General features: G+C 41.6%; 1 protein-coding gene and 1 long non-coding RNA gene across 6 annotated transcripts in view; one reads left to right on the forward strand and one right to left on the reverse strand.

Moving 5' to 3' along the window:
• GRHL1 (grainyhead like transcription factor 1) overlaps window positions 1–21,945 on the forward strand; it is a 75,687-nt gene extending 53,742 nt beyond the window's left edge. The window contains exons 9-17 of one of the 5 annotated variants that reach the window (XM_078387961.1): window positions 5,587–5,745; window positions 6,608–6,695; window positions 7,880–8,019; window positions 9,140–9,177; window positions 10,692–10,780; window positions 14,926–15,011; window positions 16,249–16,277; window positions 17,600–17,664; window positions 19,330–21,945. In XM_078387961.1, coding sequence (XP_078244087.1) covers window positions 5,587–5,745; window positions 6,608–6,695; window positions 7,880–8,019; window positions 9,140–9,177; window positions 10,692–10,780; window positions 14,926–15,011; window positions 16,249–16,277; window positions 17,600–17,636 — 666 coding nt within the window. In that variant the 3' untranslated portion in view covers window positions 17,637–17,664; window positions 19,330–21,945. Of the gene's footprint in view, window positions 1–5,586; window positions 5,746–6,607; window positions 6,696–7,879; window positions 8,020–9,139; window positions 9,178–10,691; window positions 10,917–14,925; window positions 15,012–16,248; window positions 16,278–17,599; window positions 17,665–19,329 lie in introns of those variants that run through there. The other 4 variants (XM_078387966.1, XM_073001490.2, XM_073001496.2 and 1 more) reach the window with 4 other exon arrangements.
• On the reverse strand, window positions 211–5,091 carry LOC144587403 (uncharacterized). The gene is made up of 2 exons (XR_013542553.1): window positions 2,618–5,091; window positions 211–483 (listed from the first exon to the last, which is right to left on the reverse strand). It is a non-coding gene; the product is annotated as an uncharacterized LOC144587403 (long non-coding RNA).
• Window positions 21,946–23,207: the final 1,262 nt, after the last annotated feature.

Consider the following 23,207-nt stretch of genomic DNA (forward strand, 5'->3'; position numbering starts at 1 on the left):
TTCCACTTTAACAGATTTTCTGTGATAAGGAACATTACACAAAAGAAATTGTGGGGAAACACGAATAATTGCAACTGGAGGTTATATTGTCTGCAAATGAGTTTGGGTGATAACCCCAAAGTCCTATTGAGTGTGTTAAGGGAGTGTGCGTCTGTGACTTTATCTTGTCTCTCGCAGAGTAAAGAGCAGATAAACGCACACAACAGCTTCTTCTTTTCAGCAGTGTATTTACAAAATATATACAGGATATACATACATACAGCACTTCAGTAGCTCAGTATTCAAACCAGCAGCATGACATGCAGACATCAGTATACAGGAGAAGAGGAAGACTGTACAGAGTTCATTTCTTAAATACAATTCTGGCATCAGTCTGGTCCAATCCCGTCTAAGGTGACTTCATGCACACAGGTGTGGCAATCTTCATATTGCAGAGAATTGCATCAGCCAGGGATGAAGGAATGACGTCATCTTAATCTTGTTCTGCACACACACATATTATGTTCAGGCTATATAAAAATTATATACCTTAACACTCCTCCTAATTTTTAAATTGCCTGAACCCATTACACATTCCCAATGCATCTATACACATTTCATGCTTTTGAGCACACAACGGTTTAGTCAATATGTCTGCAATATTTTCTTCAGTTTTACAATATTCTAATTCAATTAGTTTTCCTTTTACAGCTTCCCTTACGTTATGATATTTAATATCAACATGTTTGCTTCTGTTTTTTACTCTATCTGTTTTGGCCATTTGTATACAAGTGGTATTATCTTCCATTACTTTTATTGCATTATCTGTTTTACACTTTAAGTCTTTTGTTAATTGTTTGTACCAAATTAATTCAGAGCATAAATCTGACAATGCAGCAAACTCTGCTTCAGAAGTTGAGATTGCTACAGAATTCTGCTTTCGTGATTTCCAACCAACTATATTACTTCCAAATTTTATGACAAATCCAGTCATAGATTTTCTGTCTTTTTCATCGTTGGCCCAGTCACTATCCACATAAGCTGACAGTTTTAAATTTTTTGATGGTTGCAAAGTTATATGATAATTATATGTTCCCTTTAGGTATCTAAAAATCCTTTTTAATCCTTGCCAGTGTTTTTCACTAGGTTTTTCTATATATCTACTGAGTATGTTTACTGACGCCGCTATGTCCGGGCGCGTCCAGTTCGCTAGATACATTAGGCTCCCTATTGCTGAGTGATATAAATCTTTATTTTCAAAATCTTTACTTATTTCATCTTCCTTTTGAAAATCCACTGTCATGGGAGTACTCACATTCTTGCACTCTCCCATACAATATTTTTCTAACATTTGTTTTATTTTGTGTTCTTGACTTAATTCAAGTCCATGTTCTGTTTTCTTTATTTGTACACCCAGATAATTTTGTATTGGTCCTAGATTTTTAAATTTGAATTCTTTTTTTAATTGTTTTTCAAACAACTCTACTTGTCTCTGATCTTTTGCTATAAAACATAGGTCATCAACATACGCCAGAAGTATATTTAAATCATTCCCAACTTTCTTGGTATATAAACAAGGGTCTGCTAGACCGTTCTTGTATCCTAGTTTCATCAAAACTTGGTGTAAACAATCATTCCAATTTTTAGCAGATTGTTTCAAACCATAAATTGCCTTGTTTAGCCTGTACACTAGTTCTGGTTTAGTACCCTCAAAACCCGGTGCTTTTGCCATATATAACTCTTCCTTTAAGTCTGCGTTTAAGTATGCAGTTGTTATATCGTAGTGGTAAATTACATAATTTTTACTGACAGCAAAGGCAAGCGTTGTTCTCAATGTCTCAGACTTGACTGTCATCATAATGTATAAACCTTTTCTGTGTAAAACCTTGTGCAACCAACCTTGCTTTATATCTGTAGTTTCCGTCATTTTGCAATTTTCTTTTGAACACCCACTTACTACCTATTACCTTATGCTCTGCTGGTAGTTTGGTTTCAGTGAACATGTGATGTTCCTTCATGGAATTCATCTCCTCCTCCATGGCCTCTAACCACTTATTCTTCTCATAATCAGGAAGCTTCAAAACATCTTTATAGTTTCTGGGCTCAATATAAACATTACACACTGTAATACCACTCACTCCATATCTACTGGGTGGCACACCTTTATTTGCCCTCTGGGACCTCCTGGGACCATGTGAATTTGTGTGTGTTTCTATCTGACTACTAGTGTGTGCTTCCTCCTCATCGTATCCTTCCTCATCACTACCTTCTTTTTCTTCTTCTTCTTCTTCATCATCATCTGTAGTAGCTCCTCCTTCTTCATCATCAGCACAGGACTTCACGCCTTGCTTATGTGTTCCTGTCTGTCTTAATTGACCTCTTCTTTCGTGTAGAGGGATGTATAACTGTGAGTTTGCATGTACTTGGTCCCAGTTTTCCCCTTCATTAAAACTGGCTGACCTAGAGATTATCACACTTCTATCCCCATCAAAAAACCGGTATGCCTTTGAATTGGGTTCATACCCTACAAATGTCATTTTTCTTGTTTTATTTTTACCTTTTCTTCTGAGTTGTTTCAGGATATGCACCCAAGCCGTGCATCCAAACACCCTCAAATATTTTAAACATGGTTTCTTACCGTATAACATGAAATATGGTGTGTCATCTATCGAGGAAGAATAAATTCTGTTAACCAAAAAGTTAGAGGTTAGTATCGCTTCACTCCACAGACCATGACGCAACCCAGAGTCTGCCAACAATGCATTTTTCATCTCTTGTAACACTCTGTTGCGTCTCTCAGCAACACCATTCTGAAATGGGCTATATGGGCTCGTTTTTCTATGTCTAATTCCCAGACTTTCTAACCATCTTTGAAACCTAGTGTTTGTAAACTCTGTACCTCGATCCGTTTGCAACTGCGCCACCTTGTGGCCAAATTTCCTCTCTACTGAAAACAACCATTTTCTAAATGTTTCAAACACTTCTGTTTTAGATTTTAGTGTATAACAATAAGAAAACCTTGTAAAATCATCCACTAGAACCATTGCATATTTCGCTCCTCCTAATGATGGAGGAAATGGTCCCATTAAATCTGCATGAACTAATTCAAATGGCCTGGTTGTGACTCTGTCACTTTTCCTCCCTTTTGGGGCCACATTTGTCTTGCTACTTTTACAGACACCACAGTCCAAGTAATTTTTGCATTCCTTTATGTTTACATCCCTGGCAAAATGTTCCATTTTCTGTAATGATCTAAAATTTACATGACCCAGCCTCCTATGCAGTAAATGTATACAGTTATCATGTTGTGGTTTGTTTGTATGTATCACATGTGCACTTTCATGTGTCTGGCTCTTTAACATGTACAAATTATTTTCTTGCTTCACTTTTGCAACTATTTTACCATTTTTCTTAATTATACACTCCTGTTTCTCAAAAGTGACAGTGAACCCTTGCTCAGCCAACGCTGATACACTTATTATATTAAACGACAATTCAGGAGCATAAAATACCCCACTTATCTCAGTATTCAACGAAGGAATGTAAACAGTTCCTTGTCCTTCGACGGCCGTCTCTTGTGAATTCGCCATCATCACACTTCTGAGGCTGGTTTCATCTAAAAGACAAAACAGATCTCTATTATTAGTCAAGTGCCCTACAGCCCCCGAGTCAATTAGCCACTCCACAGCTTTTGTTTTGCTGTGAACCTTGTCCCTCGTTCCTCTGGTAACCAAGGAGACCGGCCTCATGTCGTTTCTTTGTTGAAACCTTTTGGAGACCTTCTTTCTTCCGTCTCTGTTGCTTGGAGGACTTCCGCTTTTGTCACAGTTCCGTTGCAGGTGATTGGTGGATCCGCAGAGGAAACAGGCTTTCGTCATCATCACTCTTCCTCTTTGTTCTCCGTCCGCCCTCCTCCTGGGCACACTGCCATCAGAGTATCTCTGTCTCTCGTGGTCAGCACGCACGTGGCTTGCCTTTTTGTTCAGCATTCTCTGTTTTAAATGCTGTTCCTCCTGCAGAATTCTGTTTGTCACATATTCTTCTGAAAGCTCTGTTTCCGGCATGCTTTCCAAACTTGTTACTAGCATGGAGTAATCGTCATTCAGAGAACTTAGCAAAATATACACGCGCTGTTCCTGAGGGAAGACAACATTCATTAATTGCAGTTGATTAAACATGTCCTTCATATTTTTTAAGTGTTCCGAAGCACACTCATCCAGTTTCATCCTGCATTGGAACAACCTCCTGGTAAGAGAAATCTTTGTGCCTGTCGTCTCCCTCTGATAAATGCCTTTTAGTTTATCCCAAACTGCTTTTGCTGTTGTCAGTCCTTGAATGTGGGTCAGAAGCGAATCTTCAATGGCCAAAATGATCGTGGCTAGAGCTCTCTCATGCTCTGCCTCTTCCTCCTCACTGGGCTGCGCTGGGGGGGCTCTAACGTAGTGCCACAGAGACTCCTTTCTCAACAACATCTCCGCTTTAATTGCCCACGTTCTATAATTATTTTCATTCAGTCTATTTATGGCCAGGCCACCTATATTTCCTCCCGTGCTGTATGCCATCCTTGCAGCTCTCTGTATCCTTCCCTTCCCCGGGTTTACAGACGAACTGGTTTCACTATCACTGCTGCTTAGGCTCTCCTCCTCTTTCATTTACTCATTTACTCACGTTTGCAGCGCAGCGGAACGTTGCTGGGCCCATAACCTCTGTTAAGGGAGTGTGCGTCTGTGACTTTATCTTGTCTCTCGCAGAGTAAAGAGCAGATAAACGCACACAACAGCTGCTTCTTTTCAGCAGTGTATTTACAAAATATATACAGGATATACATACATACAGCACTTCAGTAGCTCAGTATTCAAACCAGCAGCATGACATGCAGACATCAGTATACAGGAGAAGAGGAAGACTGTACAGAGTTCATTTCTTAAATACAATTCTGGCATCAGTCTGGTCCAATCCCGTCTAAGGTGACTTCATGCACACAGGTGTGGCAATCTTCATATTGCAGAGAATTGCATCAGCCAGGGATGAAGGAATGACGTCATCTTAATCTTGTTCTGCACACACACATATTATGTTCAGGCTATATAAAAATTATATACCTTATAATGGCTGGCCAAAGCAGCTTGGACAAGTGAGGTACCTGAGGTGGGAATATGCAAAATATTTTGTGAAACCCTCATTGAAAAAACATTGCCTTATGCTGGAATCCTGCACAACCTCACCTGGGCAGTCGGGATGCTTCACGATACATGGCTCTTAGTACTACTGTCAAAAGACATTCTACAGCAATTCCGTCTTTTCCACTTTAACAGATTTTCTGTGATAAGGAACATTACACGAAAGAAATTGTGGGGAAACACGAATAATTGCAACTGGAGGTTATATTGTCTGCAAATGAGTTTGGGTGATAACCCCAAAGTCCTATTGAGTGCAATGGGCCTTGTGTCTGAATAGATAGGCAGTGGGTTGCACTCTTAACCTTCCAGTCCAACTGCAATGTATCTCTCCATGTTCCTGGGTTAATGCCATGTTAATCCCCCCCCTTCTGTAACAAAAGACTGCAACACAAAAAACCCACAGTCGGCATGTTTGGTTTCTTTGCAGGTCTTCATTGCTGTCAATTGCCTCAGCACCGACTTCTCTTCTCAGAAAGGTGTCAAAGGCCTTCCTCTGAATCTTCAGATCGACACCTACAGCTACAACAACAGGAGCAACAAACCTGTCCACAGAGCTTACTGCCAGATTAAAGTCTTTTGTGACAAGGTAAAAGCTGCAGGAACCTACAAAAAGCTGTGGATTAAGGCCTCTCTCTCAGGTTTCCTGGTTCCGTCAGGCATCAAAAAGTATTTTGCTGATCACCTCATGGGCTCTAAAAAAGCTTGGGCTCTGCATGCGGCACATTTTCTCATGACTTCTGAAGTCCTCATTACTACAGGTTCCTTTATTTATTTGTTTGTTTAATTAATTAATTAATTAATTTGCCGCCCACACTACCCAAAGGTCTCTGGGCAGCTTACAACATTTAAAATACAATAAAAATTCAGAACAATTAAAATACAATTAAAATATATGTAAAAATTGCCATCGGACCCACAGCTAATATTATTTCAATTAAAAGCCTTCTGACTTCGAAGAAACCCACTTGATTTGAACTACAGTGGACCCTCTACTTACGGAATTAATCCATATTGGAACAGTGGCTGCGGGTCAAAAAGTCTGTAGGTCGAGTCTCCATTGACCTACAATGCATTGAAAACCGATTAATCCCGTAAACGGCCGCTTTTGTTCCGTTTTGTTCCACTTTGGTTTTTTTCTGGTCTGTAGGTCGATTCTCCGGCTGCAAGTTGAACCTAAATTTTGCAGCCAGAGAAGTCTGTAACTCGAAAAGTCTGTAAGTCGAGCTGTCTGTAAGTTGAGGGTCCACTGTATGGCCTTCACTGATTTGAACTCTGTACCTGTGTGCTGGGCTTCCAGTCTCTGCTAGGCAGTGACATCTCTGTTCGATTTGGGGAAGAGTTTGCGGCTTGACAGATGTCTGTCATGCCTGATGGGACAGGGACCAGTGTTGCTGGGGCAGAGGAAGGTCGAGGGTCTAAAAGCATTTTTCTCCTCCATTACCTGACAGGGAGCAGAAAGGAAGATAAGGGACGAGGAACGAAAACAAAGCAAAAGAAAAGGCAAGTGCACTGACCCCAGCTCTCAGCTGAATGCCTGTAAGTAGGAAAAAGAAGAGAGAAAAAAAGAATCAAGTGCCTTCTAATTTATAGGAAAATTTCTACTGAGCCTACTAGAAAATGTGAGCCATGACTAAACAACAACAACAACATTTTCCTCTTTTAAACAGGAGTTAACGTAAGCTGACAATTGGCCTACTGGTACAGTGGAGGTGTTTTATTTATCTCTGGGCTGAAGGGTGAATGTCTTCAGCGTGGGTGCAGCCGGGGGGGGGGGCGAGGTGGGGGGGGAGGGAGAAGAAGAAGAAGCCAGGAAGTAGCTTTTGTGCAGCTGCACCAAGAAAAAGGAGGGCCACCAGGCAACCCATAAATGATAGCATGTCCTGGAGAGAAGAAGGTGGTGCTGGAGAGTTTTGAATATAGGGGATTAAACAGCATTTTTGTTTGGAGTGGGTATGATTTGGTAGAATCATCATCATCATCTTCATCAATGTAGAACTGCAGAGCTGGAATCAAGTCCACCCCCTGTCAAGGAGGCATTGTGAGGAATCAAACTCCCAAAGACCCAGGCATACCTTGGGGCTGTAGAATATTATTATTAATTTCTCTCCTGCTAAGTAAGGAGCCTGGCAGGATCCTCCACATGGCTTTCAAAGTAAGCCAGTGGTACCTGAAAGCGTGGCAGTGCAGACTGCTCCCTGTTCAGGATTCCAGCCTTTCCTCCCCCTCCTTTCTAGGCTTCTCCTCCCAGGAGATGGTCAGCAGTCCTGCTTGGCTTTTTGGGGATGAGGGTTTCCCCCTTCTAAGTGTTTCTTGTAAAGATGTTTGGAAGCGTTGCCCTTTGAATTTCTCTCCTGGGTATGTGAGTATGTACAGTTTTGCCTGTTCAAGCAGAGGCGCTTTGAGAACGGAGGTCACTTCCTTGTGTTTCTCATTCTCAAAACACTCCAGTTTAAGCGTGATTAAGAAATGGGTTCAAAGGCAAGGCTGGGGTGTTCTGCAGCACCAACGAAATTGGCTATTTCCTTCCAGCCCACAATACAATCTTCGTATGAGTTGTGGAGAGAAACGTAAAATCCAATCTCAGGATCTATGTACTATTGTTTGTTCAGCTTAGTGAAATGTTTTTGAACATGGTTTGGAAAGCTGATGTTAAGGAAGGCTGTCCTTGTGTGTGAGATATTTAATAGCCTTCCCCCCCCCCTTTTTTTTCTCCCCACCAGTTTCTGATGTCAAAGTACCCATGCTTCCCTCCCACAAGCGAACCGACATCACCGTTTTCAAGCCATTTATGGACCTTGATACTCAGCCAGTTCTCTTCATACCTGATGTTCACTATTCCAATATTCAGCGTGGAGTTCATGTATGATTCCCTTTTTGTACATATTGGTGCAGGGAGGGCTGTAGTAAAGGAAAGAAATAAAAATAGGAAGCTATTCCATGTCCAGTTGTACAAATAAATAAGTTGGTAATTTTGCCCCATCACAATAGTGTATTACATAAAATCGCTGTTGGGAGTAAAATCATCCTGGTGATAGCTATTTTTGGTAATTAGATTTCTTCCTCCTAATTAGACTTCCTCCTCCTGAGTGTCATGGCTCCCAAGGGTTCCTGACAATGAAAGGAATTGCACGGAAGTCAGGGGTGCCTTGGGACAGAAGTAGGAAATGTTTAATTTCCAAAAAGCTATCCTGGCTAAATATCAGCTTCAAGAGCTCATGATGCCCTCTGAAGTAAAAAGGGTTTTTATTCATCACAAGAAGACTAGCAGCAAAGGCAGATTGCATTTCCTCTGATATAGATTTCCAAACTCTTGATGCCATCACAGAGAAGAAAGGAACAACAAGAAAAGGGAGAAATCGGGGCTGAGTAGCAAGGATTTGAATATAGGGGATTAAGCAGCATGGATTTGAATATATTAAAAACTTCATGGTAACAGAGCGTGTATGAAAAGCAGGACTAAAGCCAAGGTTTGAAGGAATCTATTAGATTCAACATGTTGGTGCTAAAATCGCTACTTTTGCATTAACAGGAGGAGAATCCAATTTTAATGTTCCTTTCAAAAATTTTATTTGCAAAATATTAGACGAGTTCCTTCTGTTTATTGTGAAAGAAATGCTTTTAGTGTTGATGTGTTAAACTAATGCATTATTTCCAAGCTCACGGCTAGACAATTTGAAAGGATGTGGAAGGTAGACAAAAGGTTGAGAACAGCTTCAATGGGAAGGAATCTGACCAGGCATAAGAAGCAGCAAGGTAGAATATGTCCTGGTGGGACCTTAGAACAAGGAACAAAGCAGAGAGAGGAGTAGAGGGTTGCCAGTTCCAAATGGTTTCTAACCTTCTTTTCTCCCAACTGCTGCATCTCCTTATAAAAACAAAGGGTATAGTTTTCTTGCTATGCTGTTGTTTAGCTATCAATTTTAACTCACCAATATTTCAAAAACAGATGTGTTATTGTTGTTGTTTTTCCCATCCCCTAGGTCTTTCCTCTTGCATCTGACGAACTGGAGGGCGAAGGGTAACATTTATTACTTACTTTCATGCTTTGGTGCTTGTCATTTGTGCTGGGGCTTTTACTGTTTTTCCTTGTTCTGATTAAGTGGTAATCAGTTTGGCTCAAGAAGTCAATGTTATCATAAAAGATTGCTTAAATCATGACCCTTGAGGCAGGATAGGAGATATTTCAGGGTGAAAGAGCAAGTTGAACTTGTATCTAAAGATGACACAGTCATTTTGGAGGGAGCAATACACAAAGGAAGGGTTCATATACATGTTGACCTGGAACTGGGCTGAACCCAGCAAAGCATCAACCTTGTCAATGGCTCAGGGCCTAGACTGATTTAAGCACAGAGGGGAAGGGTCACTCTGGCTAGAGAGCTTGGAGTGACAGAATAGACCAGTCTTCCCCAAACTAGAATCCTGGCCACTGGCCATGTAAACTGGGGCTGTTGAGAGTTGAAAAGTTAAATATATGGAGGGTGCAAAGTTGGGATCACCATTCTGCTGTCAAGACAGTAAAAGACAGTGTGTTGGTTTTGGATAGGGGTGGTTAACCATTTCTTGCCTTTGGAAATTTCCCCTTTTCACTTAATTTTGTCAGTGTGGAAATAGCAGTAGAATGGCATGTTCTATCCTTCTGATGGGGTAAAATGACCTTTCCCAAGCTGATGCCTACAAATTTTGGGGGTTTCCTCTCACTGAGAATGGTTAGGATAGAATGAAGGATTTAGACAGGAAGTTAAACCAGGCCAAGTTGTTTTTGTTTTTCATTGGAAAGCCAAATCCACGATGTTTGGACTAAAACAGACAGTCAACATCCCCTGATATTCTAGAAGCCCTCACCACCAGTGTGCTGGCAGGGGTTTCTGGGAGCTCCAGTCCTAAAACACCTGGGTATCTCAAGGTTGGGAACCACTGCTCTAGATTGAGAATCTCAGTATTAGGCAGACTAGGCAAGAACTCACAAGTGAGAGGAGGAGTTCCTCTACTTCTTGGCTTCTTACCTTCGTAATTGAAAGTCTGTAAAACAGACTAGCTCTTCCAACAGGTTTTACTCTGCTCACTTCTCTCTGATGATGGTGGTTTGAAACGTAGAGTAGGGCCCCCATATCTGCTGAGGATTGATTCCAAGTCCCCCGTGGATACTGAAAATTGTGGATAATAGTTTTGAAGGGGGCAATATATAGCATGGTAAAAGGAAAATTATTTGCAAAAGCATTGCCAGACCTGGTCGCTAGAGGGTGCCAGATGCCATGCTATGTATTCCTCACTACTTATAGCACAATCTCTGGCTCCCGATAGTGGCCAGTTGTGGTAAAACACATGAAAATATGTTTCTGTTTTTTCTTCTTCTTTTAATCTTTCACATATTTTCAGACTGGATAAGTGAATCAATGGGTGCTGATCCTGTAGATAAGGGGGCCCCTATTGTACTCTGCTTTTAGGGCAAACCCTGCAGATTGTGGTGTACAGAAAGACTATAGATAGTTGTGACTGGCAGAACGGTTGATCGGCTGACTGACTTTCTTGCAGCTCTGCCATGAAGAGGGGGCCTTATCTAAATGAAGATGATTTTGCTGCCAGCCCAATTAAGCTGTCTCGAATAGAGGAACCAAAACGAGGTAAGGCCACAGATCTGTTGGGGAGGGGAAAACCTATTTGAATTGTCCTTTGCAGTGGTCCTGTGCAGCTTCTAGGACCATGTGTTGCAGTGCCAGAGGGAGTGGGTTCACTACAGTGGCATGAGTCACTTCCCCTCCAGGAAGTTACTAAGAGCTGCGCAGTGAGGCAGTTCCTATGCAGAAGGACTTGGGCAAAAACAGGTACCTCTTGTTCCCTGTCTTGGGGAGCCGAAACATGACTTTGCAGTAGAGATGGGGATATTCATTAATGAATACGAATATCCCCATCCCAGGAGCGCCTAATGCAGATCCAGACTGGATTCATATTCATCTCTGCTTTGTAGCAAAGCGGACAGTATTCCTAAAACAGTGATGCTGTGGGAGGATTTTCCTTGCATGAGGTAAGGTAAATGTATCTCTCCCCAGCACTTAAAATTTTGTGTTTTTGGGATTGCATTTGCCAAAATTCGCCAGATAACATGGCTAAAAAAAGAACCTTCCAAACTCCTCTTCAGAAATGTTCAAACTCTGTCTCTCCCGGTTTGTAATTTCTGAGGGCATATTCAGGTTGCTTACAAATAAATCAGGGGTTGCCTGTCCTATTAGGTTTCCTTGCTCCCGTGCTCTCAGCTGAGTATCTGGGTGTCAGATGCATATTTCTTATTAAGCTTTCTCATGTATTCAGTTAAGATTGTTCCTCTGCCTAAGAGATACAACAGGTAGGTGGGAAAGAACCAGGCATGTATGTACTCAGGTGTGCTCTCCAGGCAAACACCTTGCTGTGGGCACTCATTAAAAACAATGTGGCATCTGCACATTGTTTACTTGTGGATGAAGCGTAGAGTACAAAAGCAGCCAAAGGAATGTTTCTCACAAAGGAAAATGTTTTTCTCTGTGTGACTTTCCACAGGGTGAACAAGGTGGATTGGCTTGTTTTTCCGATACCTTGTGGATCACTAAATAAGTCTCCAGCTTACCGTATTTTTCCATTTATAAAATGCCCCCGTTTATAAGACGGTGGCCCCCCGCCCCCACTTTTCTGATCCAAAATTAAGAAAATTTAGCTTTGAGTATTCAGTCTCTGGGCTTAGAATGCTCGGACATTACCGTGTTGAATCTGAGCACTGCCACAGGCTCCACCTCCAAGGAGGTGTGTTCCAATTGGTTTTTTCAGCATCAGCTGACGTCAGTTCCATAAGATTCATGATTGGAGGAAGCTGACTGTAGGAAGCTTAGCCTCGTGATTGGAGCCAGCCTGTTTACAGAGGCCATTTTGTTTTCTCCTCAGCTTACTTCTGTGTATAAGACGCCTCTCAATTTTTAGTGTAATGATTTTATGAAAAAGTAGCATCTTATACATGGAAAAATATGGTATATTTTGCTCTTTTAGACTCCACTTCCAATTCTACCTTTATTTTAAGCTCTGTACTTCAAAGAAAGTTACCAGTCCAGCAATCAGTATCCCAAGTTCACCCTTGTTAACTGGTATCAGCTTAGTATAATGTAAATCTAAATCGCAGGTTTGATATTGCTATCACATGTGGCAAACAGGTGCCAGTTATTCAGAGAGGTAATTTAAGGACAGTTTATCGTCCTGAACTTCTTTGCTTTATGTGATTATGAATCTAAGGATAATTTTTTCCTCTTTGGTAACTTTGTCCTTGTGCTTGAGGCAGCATCCTCTAATGCAGTAGTTCCCAGCCTTGGGTCAACCAGGTGTTCTTGGACTGCCACTCCCAGAAACCCCAGCCAACACAAGTGGTGGTGAAGGCTTCTGGGAATTGCAGTCCAAGAACACCTGGGTGACCCAAGGCTCGGAAACACTGTTCCAATGCATAAGAACTAGAGATGGGCAGGAACCGCCAGTTCGGCAGTTTGTGCTGGTTTGTTTTTTCGACCCAACGGGTGTCCAGCACTTCCCAGCCCCATCTCCTCTGCTGGGCACCCGTTCAGAGGCAGTATTCAGGGGACACAGACAAGGGAAGCTGAGGCACTGCCTCTGCGTGGGGCACCCACTGAAGGAGGCAGGGCCGGGAAGCACCAAAAAACAGCCACCACCATCTGTTTGATTGAAAAATATGCCTATTTCTAAAAAGAACTCTGATGTATTTCTACCCTATTTGAATGCAGATTTGATTAATTACATATCAATTAAAGGTTTTACAAGCTGCTTTTAAGGATAATCTTCTGAAGGCAATGTACAGCAAAATCCAAAACCATGACATGCAATAAAACTGTGATAAAAAAACCATGATTATATATATATATAAATTTGTATCCCACTCCCATTAGTGTCACAGCACTACCTTGGGCAGGTTACAAGACATATAATAGAAAACAAAAATAAAAACATTAAAAGAAACAACATTAATCCAAAAAAACAGGTGACACCGATTAATCATATAAACCCAGAGTGGATGGAGGAAAAGGAAGGAGGGGAGAAGAGGAGGGGGGGAAAGGGGGGAGTGAATATTTAAAAATCAGGCACTCCCTTCTTCACAGAGGCTTCTTTCAAAGTTGTAACTCGGTGCTTAAACCCAGGCAAACAGTTAAGGCTTCAGGGCCTGCTGGAAGGCCTGTATTATTTATTTATTTATTTATTTATTTATTGGACTTATATACCGCCCCATAGCGCTACAAGCACTCTCCGGGCGGTTTACAATTTTTAATTATACAGGCTACACATTGCCCCCCCAGCAAGCTGGGTACTCATTTTACCGACCTCGGAAGGATGGAAGGCTGAGTCAACCTTGAGCCGGCTACCTGGGATTTGAACCCCAGGTCGTGAGCACAGTTTTAGCTGCAGTACAGCGTTTTAACCACTGCGCCACGAGGCTCTTTTGATGAGGCCTGGCAGGCATCCCTTGGAGCCGACTTCCATGCCAGGCCGGGGGGGGGGGGCTCCGAGGTAAGCCCTGTCCCTCGTACCTGCCACCCGAACAGCTCTGGCAGGTGCATACAGTGCCTCCACTGTTGTTCTCTAGACGTGGGTGAGTTAGTACAGGTGAAGGTTGTCCATCAAGTAACCTGGAAATGAACCACTGAGAGCTTTGAAAGCCAGTATCAACATTTGCAACAGGGCTTGGAGCCACCTGGAGGCCTGTACAGCTGGCGGGATGCAGGCGTCTCACGCTTCGACTGCGCAGCGAGAGTGTATGGCAGAAAACACCTGTGGCCCGTGGGCCACACGCCATCAGAGACGCCCTTGTGTTTGACATCCTTCCCGCACTGGACGTGGTTAACAGCGTGCAGCGTGCTTTTTCGGTGGGGCGGCTGGCTTTTCTAGCCTGCCGTGTCCCCGTGTCAGAATCCTGCCCTCTTGTTTTAGAGGAAAGCCACCGTTTCGGGAGGCTTTCCTTTTCTGAAGATAAGCAACAGAAGGAGGCCGGTCAAAGTGAAACCAAGCTAGGCGCCGTTTCTTGGGTCCTAGTGCCTGCAGACTTTGAACTTGCCGGCATTTCTCGTTATACTGAGGAGTTGTTTGTTGCTGGTTTTTAAAACCAAACTGTCCTCTCACTTCCCTTGCCCAACATGTGTCTGTGTGTTTGCTACAGGTGAGGCTTGGATTTTGTTGGCATTTAGAAGATTTGCAAAACAGCAGAGGAGTCTCTCTCGCTCTCTCTCGCTCTCGCTCTTTCCTGTCTTTCTGCAGGCAAGCAAAGGCCTTGCCCTTCAAACAGGGTTTTTTTTCTTTCTCAGTGACTGGCTGCCGGAGGGACAGGCGGTGGGCGGTTGTTTTGTTTTCTTTTCTTTCCCTCATCAAGCTTTTATACGGCTTGTTTGAATCTTGTAACCTGCCTGGGGCCCTCTTAAGCGGCACCATCAATGCAGGCTTCACTGCCTCCATATTTTCCCTTCTGATAAAGATTGGCCAGAATAAGGCCACTGCCTCTGTCACACAACACAAATGGGATGCCTCGAAAACATTTCTGAGGATGAGCACTGAGAGACTCGACACAGTGTTGTTTCTTCCCACACCAGCTGGCAAAGTACAGTATTGAACTCTTATTGGGCGTGGATCAAATCCACACAAAGAGCTGTGCTTCACATGTTTGCACCCCTGTTATTTCATTAGAAAAAGTGTGATGCCTGTTCTTAAGATGACTTTCCTCTCTTTTTCCCCTCTCCTTTCTCTTCTGCCCAAGTGTTGCTATATGTCCGAAAAGAATCAGAAGAAGTCTTTGATGCACTTATGCTTAAAGTTCCGTCTCTGAAGGGCCTCATGGAAGCGGTAAGTTGGAAGGTTCCTCATTGTTTCAAGCCCTTCAAACTTAAAAAAAAGTTCTAGAAACCCAGATACTTGCTTTGTAAAAATATATGCAGTAGAGGCACCAGCCGTGAGTGCAGTCCTACTTATGCAGTGCTGCCCTGCTTGACGACGATAATCCATTCCAGGAAAATTGCTGTTAAGCGAAATCGTTGTCAAGCGAAAAAAAAACCATTGGAATGCATTGAAAACCGGTTAATGCATTCCAATGGGGAACTACCTCATCGTCCAGCGAAGATTGCCCATAGAGAACCGCCGATCAGCTGTTTAAAATCACTGTCTTCCGAAGCAGGGATCCGGAAAACAGCCATTTTGCAAAGGGAGGGAAGCCATTTTGTGGAGCCGGAAAAAGCATCATTTTGTGAACAAACAGTTCACGAAGCAGGCACCTAATCGACGTCAAGGGGAAAAAAGCCCATAGGAACCATTGTTTTGCGATCGCAATAGCGATCGCAAAAAACTCAGCATTAAGTGATTTCGACGTCATACGGGGTAAGCATCTAGCGGGGCACCACTGTATCTGAAGCATCAGTGGTGTAAAGGCTAGCAGATTGTTTCCCCAAACCTGAAGTTGCAACATACTCAAACAATTGCTACAGTTCTGGACCTTGTTTTAGCCTGAGCAAATATTTTAATTGCTGAGAGAGTCTTTTTTTAAAAACGAGCAAATTCACATGCCAAATGGCCCTTTGGAGGAAGTAAAAAGAACACAGAGTGACTTTAGCCATAGATTTTTCCACTGATGCGCTTCATGAACTGTGCAGGGGCTGAGGAACTGGTTCCTTTGGTGTATCTTCTGCACATGCAGCACACAGATTTTGGGAGTAAGGCACCAGCCTAACTCTTACAAGATACACAGATCCAGTGTTTCTGTAATTTATTGGTTTGTTACATTTATCTCCCACCTTGCTCCGGTAAAGTCAAAGTATCTCCTGTCCATTTTTTAAACACACAAAAACACATTTTTTAAACACACAAAAACACATTTTTTAAACACACAAAAACACATTTTTTAAACACACAAAAACACATTTTCCCTGGATAAATGGGTACTCTCTCAGAGAGTTCCCAAGCTCCTGTCTTGGGCTAGAAAGTGACGACCTCTTTGTGACCTCCTCAACTGCCAGGTCCCACCACTTAGGATGTGATGAAAGCTTATTTGTTTCTCCTTTCCCATCTCATGCTGCACAAATGGACGAAGACTGGTTTTGTACTTTCTTCTTCACACTCGTAGGTATCCATTCAGGCATGTGTATGTTCTTCTTTGAAACAATCCTCACCCTTGAAAAACCTCAAACCTCAAATGCAAATGATACATAGTACTGTACTAGTATGGGGCGCGAATATGCAAGCCTTACTGGGCTGTTTCATGTGGTTATTCTATGCGTGTTTGTTTGATGGTAAATCCCCCTGGGGTCAACTGGACTGGTTCCCACGTGTATGCATTGGGGACTGCAACTCCAGCCTTGATCTTGCTCTGGACACTTTTCTTTCCTTAACTCCATGCTCTGCAGTAAAGAACATTGTTTTGTTTCTATGGTTTTGTCTGCAAAAGCACATATTGGCTTATTGTGTTTGTGAGTGTGTGTTTGTGGGGCAGCATCAAACCTTGGAAGGTGACCATTGGCGCCTTGGTCTTTGTTTCCTCTGCTTCTGTCTTATCTGACTAGAGAGGGTGACAAAGTTGAAGGAAAATAAGCCTTAGGGTTATGTCCACATAGCAAGGCTGACTAGCCTTCCCCTTGGCAATTCAGGTCCCATTTCTTTCATCTCAGATTCCATCACAACAGCTTGAAATTTCTTGAATGCATGATGTGTTTCCAAGCTCGTGCCTTGTGTGTGATCTTGGCATTAGGAAGAAAAGAAGAGGAGGGGGGCTTGATTGACATAATTAGCTGTCTGCAGTACATAGCTACCCTGTTTCCCCTAAAATAAGACCTAACCTGAAAATAAGCCCTATTATGATTTTTCAGGATGCTCGTAATACTGTATAAGTCCTACCTCAAAAATAAGCCCTAGTTAAATGAAACCCCACCTTCCACCCTTGTGCAGCAATCAGAAGATGACATGACTGCATTTGAATAAATATAGATGGTTGTGCATGACAAAAATAAAACATCCCCTGAAAATAAGCCCTAATGCGTTTTTGGAGCAAAAATTAATATAAGACCCTGTCTTATTTTTGGGGAAACCGTCAAGGCAGAAGTACACAACATTAAGCTACGTAATCTTAAATGGTTACTATTATACACTAAACTAGAATTAAGAAAACCTCCTGCAAACCTTTAGTGTGTCAGATTTCAGCCTCCAGACTGGGCATGCTCTCTAAGCCTTCTGGGAGGAAATATCAACCATCTGAAGAACCTAAAACTACGGTAGGTATTAGTATTTGCTGTTGGGATGAAGTTTGAGTAAAACTAGAATGGGTGATCAATACTCCATTTAAACAATTTGGATTCTAAAGCAATGGCAACTTAGTATCTTTTCTAGTGTTTTGTACAGTCTAAAAATACCTCTGAATAACTAAATTTTTGCTTTTTTGTTGTTTTTAGATATCTGACAAATACGAGGTCCCTTTGGATAAAATAGGAAAAGTCTTCAAGAAATGTAAAAAAGGGTGTGTATATTGAACCTTAAAAGCATTGTTGTGGCTTTGCATGGAAAATACAACAAATTCCAAGTTGTTTTTCATCCTGTCCTTTATAACAGTGGTCCCCAACCTTGGGCCTTCAGATGTTCTTGGACTTCAACTCCCAGAACTCCTGGCCAGCAGAGGTGGAGGTGAAGGCTTCTGGGAGTTGAAGTCCAAGAACATCTGGAGGCCCAAGGTTGGGGACCACTGCTTTATAATACAAAGAACTGCCTTCTTCCTACTCTAAATTGGCTGGAGATATGCACTGTGCATTTAACCCCATTTAATGCATATAGCATCTGTAGCAATAGTAGAACTGCTGAAATCGAAGAATGCCTCGTTCTTAAGTCATGGTGCTCTGTTTACCAGGTTGTAGCTTTGTGAGCATTGATTGAAGCACTCAAATCTATATAACTGACGAAAGAGGCTTGAGATGAGCAAACTGCAAACATGTTTGCATTCATCTACAACGTTTTCAGAACTCAACTTGTGAGTTATCCACAGACCTTAGCGGAGTCAAGTTCATGATATTGTTCCTCCTTATTGTGCCATTTAACTCCTTTAATTCATTGGATTAGATTTGCAACTGCAAATTCTAAGGCATAAATCCAGCATTACACCAGTGGCCATCCATTGCTAGCAAGATGGGACTTCCTCCGCCACCCTCCAGCAATCTTCGGGGGGGGGATTTCTCTGCTCCTCTGGTTGCACAGACCGAAGCGGTTCGACCATCAGAACAACACAATTGTGTTCTGCTGTAAATCTGGCTAGAGGAGTAGTTGCTATTGACTGCTTGTTTTCCATGAACAACATTCCAGGTATTGATTAAAATCCTGTTGCTTAGTGTAGTGAGTTGCAGCTAGAGTAAATCCCTTTGAATCAGTGGCGATTCAGATGGGCCTACTTCAGATGCAACTTCTTGTGCTAAAGTAAGTCACAACTAGAGTAGGGCCATTTGAATCAATAGAACAAGGAGAAGTTGATTCACCAGATTCCTACTGATTCAATTGGGTCTACTCGTTATGTTTCTTAAAGGCTGACTGCATGGACATTGAGGTTACTATCTGGGCTGCAATCAGTCAGTGTCTTCACTAGAGCAAAGCAGCACAACCCAGAAAGCGTTCCTACCAGCACTTTTCCTGAGCCCCTATTAGGGGCCTCTCCTTTTTTTGGTGCAGGTGGGATTGCTCTATTTTGGTCCATTTCAAGTACATGTGATCACTGGAAATGACTCAAAGCAAGCCTTCATCGTAATCTGGCAGTGTTGTAAAGACAGCCGCTTCACAATACTGGCAAATTGACAGCAGGCTACTGCAGACCAAATAGGGTCCCTTGAGGTTTGTATGGCATTTGGATACGAGGATTACACCCAATGGCATACCGAACCTCCTAGCAACTCTCTTTAGCACAATTCAGCCCACTCTAACCCAGCTGTGTGGACAAGCTCTTAGTGTGCGAAGTGATAGGATTTCAGCCAGGGTTCAGTTTCCATCTGAAACTTGTTTTTCTCATTACAGAAGTGTGTTTTACTAGGTTTGCTTAGTAGATCATGAAATCCACAGATCTAACTTCTGATTTGTGCTGTTGCTGTTGGTATATTTCTTTTCAGATTTAATATGTTCTGGTTTTAATACTCTGTTATTTTGTTAGTATCTTAGTGAATATGGATGACAACATTGTGAAGCACTATTCCAATGAAGACACCTTCCAGTTACAGATCGAAGAAGCTGCTGGGACGTACAAACTGACACTTACTGAGATCTAAAGCCTAGCTTTGTTGGACCTCCTGTGGGATTTTTAAATGAAGGTTGTGAACACAAACCTCTCATTGCTGTTGTCCTCAGGATTTAAGCATGCCTTTAGGAAAGAAGCCATTTATTTCCCCAGAGATTAATACCCTTTTTGATGTTTTAAAAACCAAAATTTATATACATCTGCATACTGTCCTTTTGGCTACAGCACTGCACTTTGAGTAGATGAATGGAAGACGTACTGAATTAAAATGCAAATCCAAACAGCACATCTGACCAAAGCACTATAAGAGAGTCTTGTGGTGACACTATCTGCGAATTACCTTATCCATTATATGTGTCCGGGTTTGTTCATCAGTTGCTTTCAGAGTTATTTCCCCCCACTATATACAGCTTCAGGATTCCCAATGATGCTTAAAGGAAGTCCATTAAAGTCTGGAACCAGATTCTTGCAATGTTTACATCTAAATGGGGCATATTATGATAATATTCTTCTACAACATCTTAGGGGTGTCAAACTGCCTTCCTTTATGAAGAACGTCCTTGTATCAGTCCCACTGTTGAGCTGTGTCTGTATATTTTGAAGGGTTGTAAATAATGTACATAAAAGTCACACTTATATATAATTAATATAAATATATATATACCATGCAGGATAATAGATGTATGTTTGTCCTTGTGTAGTATTGAATGAACAAATACTGTATGGTGAAACTTATTTGAAAGGATAATATGTATATAAATATAACACTGAGAAAAGCAGTCTCAGTTCTAAATTAAATTTGAGCTGAGCATGTTCAGCCTCCTCTAAGAAGGAATTTCCAAACACCAAATTAATCTTTATTATCAAGAGTTGAAGTGACTACCCCTTGTAAAGTAATGGAGTTGCAGTAGTGCATTAGTCCTGTGTTTCTTTTTTCCCTGCCAAGGCATGTATTTCATGAGAAGTTAGCCATAAAGAACCTTTGTGAATTTTTTAAAGGTGGCATAAGGAGTCTTTTGGACTTGAACTTTCAGAAGCTTTAACCAGCATGGTCAGTGGTTGCACTCTGAAACATCTGGAGGGTCACATGTTTTCCAGTCTCTACTGAGATCTTGTACCTCAGAACACAAGTTGGTTACTGATGATTTTTCACTTTAGAGCTCCACTACATTCTGACTTCTGTCTGACATACTGGCCCAAACCCTGTTGTTCAGTACAGTAAATACACTAGAATAGGCCCATTGAATCATTGGGGATTAAGTAAGGCAATTCCTCTATAAGTTACATTGATTCAAATGAGCCTGCTCTAACTGCAACTCACTTTAGCATAGTAAGTTGCAGTTAGAGTAAACTATTTGAGTCAGTGGAATTTATGTAGGAATTGACTCACTAAATCTTCACTGATTCAATGGTCCTACTGTAGTGTGATTTAGTACACTAAGCAACGGGATTTTAGCCATGGTTATTCAGACAGTTCAGTGCATATATTATCTTTAATGTTATTGTTTCGGTGAATTATAATATGTCATGCTTCTAACTTACAGTAGTTAACCCTTATGGCTGTTTGGTGCTCTTTGTGATTTACATAGATGACACTGACAGAAACTGGCTCAATCTTTTGTTTTGATGCCATATGGTATTAAATAATGTTTTCAATATTTAACACCAGAGATGTTATTCACTAGTGGAATTTTGGATTCTTAATTTCTGAAATGATTGCTTATAGGTTTGTTGCTGCTGTTGTTCTTGTTGCACGCTGTCAAGTCTGAACTGACTTGCAAGTGGCCCTAATAGGGTTTTCAGGGTAAGTGAGATATTTAAGGGGTGGTTTGACCAGTTCTACTCCCCCAGTGAGTTTCCATGGCTGAGCGGGGATTTGAACCTACTCTCCAGACTTCTAGTCCATCATTCTATCCACGACACCACACGAGGCATCTCATTTTTCTGAACTAATCTGAGTGGATGTGGTAGATTTCAATTGGCTTCATATAGTACTAGAAGTCACATGACCAATGCCCAAAACAGTCACTTCATAGAGGGTTAATTCAAAGTTTCTCACATGATCATCCAGGCTAATTTATGCTCTGATCATCCTAATACTATATTGAAGGAGGCTGAATATAGGGTTGTGCCACACAGTGCTTTGCATTGAACTTGGATCTCGGACAGGGAAGTCTTCTTCTTGGCTGCAGTGCTTAGGTTCTGGAATTCCTTCATGGAGGAGGCTCTGCTTTCCATCAGCACTTTGTGCACTTATCGAGACGTTCCTGTTTTGACAGGCCTTTGATTTGAATCCACACACTGCTTTTCTCTACTGATTTGATGTATCCTGATTGTTATTTGTGGTATGACTCTTTATTTGATAGGGTTTAGATTGTATATTGCTTTCAAAAGATAGGGCCTCCTAAAGAACCAATGGGCAGGGTACAAATATCTTAAATTCATACATAAATAAAGACCAACAGCAGAAAAGGCTCCACTCAAAGCCCAACTGAAGTGACACTCATGTCATAAAGAGGCCCATGTTGACTGGACCCATGATCTCTGTATGACATGCCAAGAGAGAGATTTTCTTAAGCAAGGAGTGTTTATGAATTTTATTTTGTTAAAAACTTCTCAGGTCAATGAACATTCAATTTTCTTCTCCATTTTTTTTTAAAAATTCACATATAACTTGTCCAGCAGCTGAACTCTGAAGAAAGAAATACATAGGTAGACTGTATAGGTGGAAGTCAATGGAGGAGAATTCTCCTTAAAGAAAATTTCTTACAGGTGTTTGCAAAACATCTGCTGGCTTAAAGAATAAATAAATCTTGTTACCTAAGCCTTGCAAACTTTGAATATGTTATTATTTCTAGTTTAGAGGAAGGTACTTCGTTGAGTGAACTTTTTATTTTTCACACCTGCGAAGTACAGACTGAAGTAAAAAAAAAATTAAGAGTTTCTGTTTAAAATTTTAAGATTTGCCACAGATAATGAAATTACAGGGAACTGATTTTTATTTTTGGTAAAATCTGGATGAATTAATGCTCATATTTATATGCAGTGTTGGAACGGAACTTCTGAATACTTGGAATACGGGCTTTTAACTTGTAGCTGTTTTGAGTGATGTTCTCCAGGGAGAGCTGGCTCTGAACTTCTATGCTGTTTTGTGTCATTGTAACTGAACATTTAATGTAACGCAAGAGCCATTAAACTTTATATGTTAATTTGTAACCATTCAGTTAAATTTAACCAATGTTTACCATAAATGTAAATGAGTTGCATGATTAAGTAGTGAGGGAGGCAAACACAATGCCAAGAAGTACCTCCACTGTATTATGATTCCCTGTCATCTCTACTCAGCAGTGTCTATCAAAATGAGAATCCCTTAGAGAGGGCATTGTATGATAGAGTGACAAAGTAGTGGTGGAACCACAAGAAACTGGTGTCAACCTATCCTAATACCTGCCAATACTGTGCATACATTGTATCCAAGAAAGGAGCTTTTAAAAAGCTTGAGAAGGCCCCCTTTTCTTTAAGTGGTCAACCCCTTCTTCTATAACCTCTGCCTGTATCGGGGTTAGCGTATGAGCAGCAGGGGGAGATTTTTCAGTCATTAAGGAGTCCCTGTTTCCACCTGAGGGCTGGCACAGCTCATGTGTAATGATGACCCTGATTAGAGTCAGAAGAGCTGCATGACAGAAGCAGGAACTCTTTAATTGCTGAATACTTCCTCCTTCCTCCTGTTGGTGACATCATCACCCTGCCCCAGACGTAATTTATGGACAGGGCCTCTTGCCTTTATGACAAGA

The sequence above is a fragment of the Pogona vitticeps genome, chromosome 1 (assembly GCF_051106095.1).
Source record: "Pogona vitticeps strain Pit_001003342236 chromosome 1, PviZW2.1, whole genome shotgun sequence".
In the NCBI taxonomy this organism is placed as follows: domain Eukaryota; kingdom Metazoa; phylum Chordata; class Lepidosauria; order Squamata; family Agamidae; genus Pogona; species Pogona vitticeps.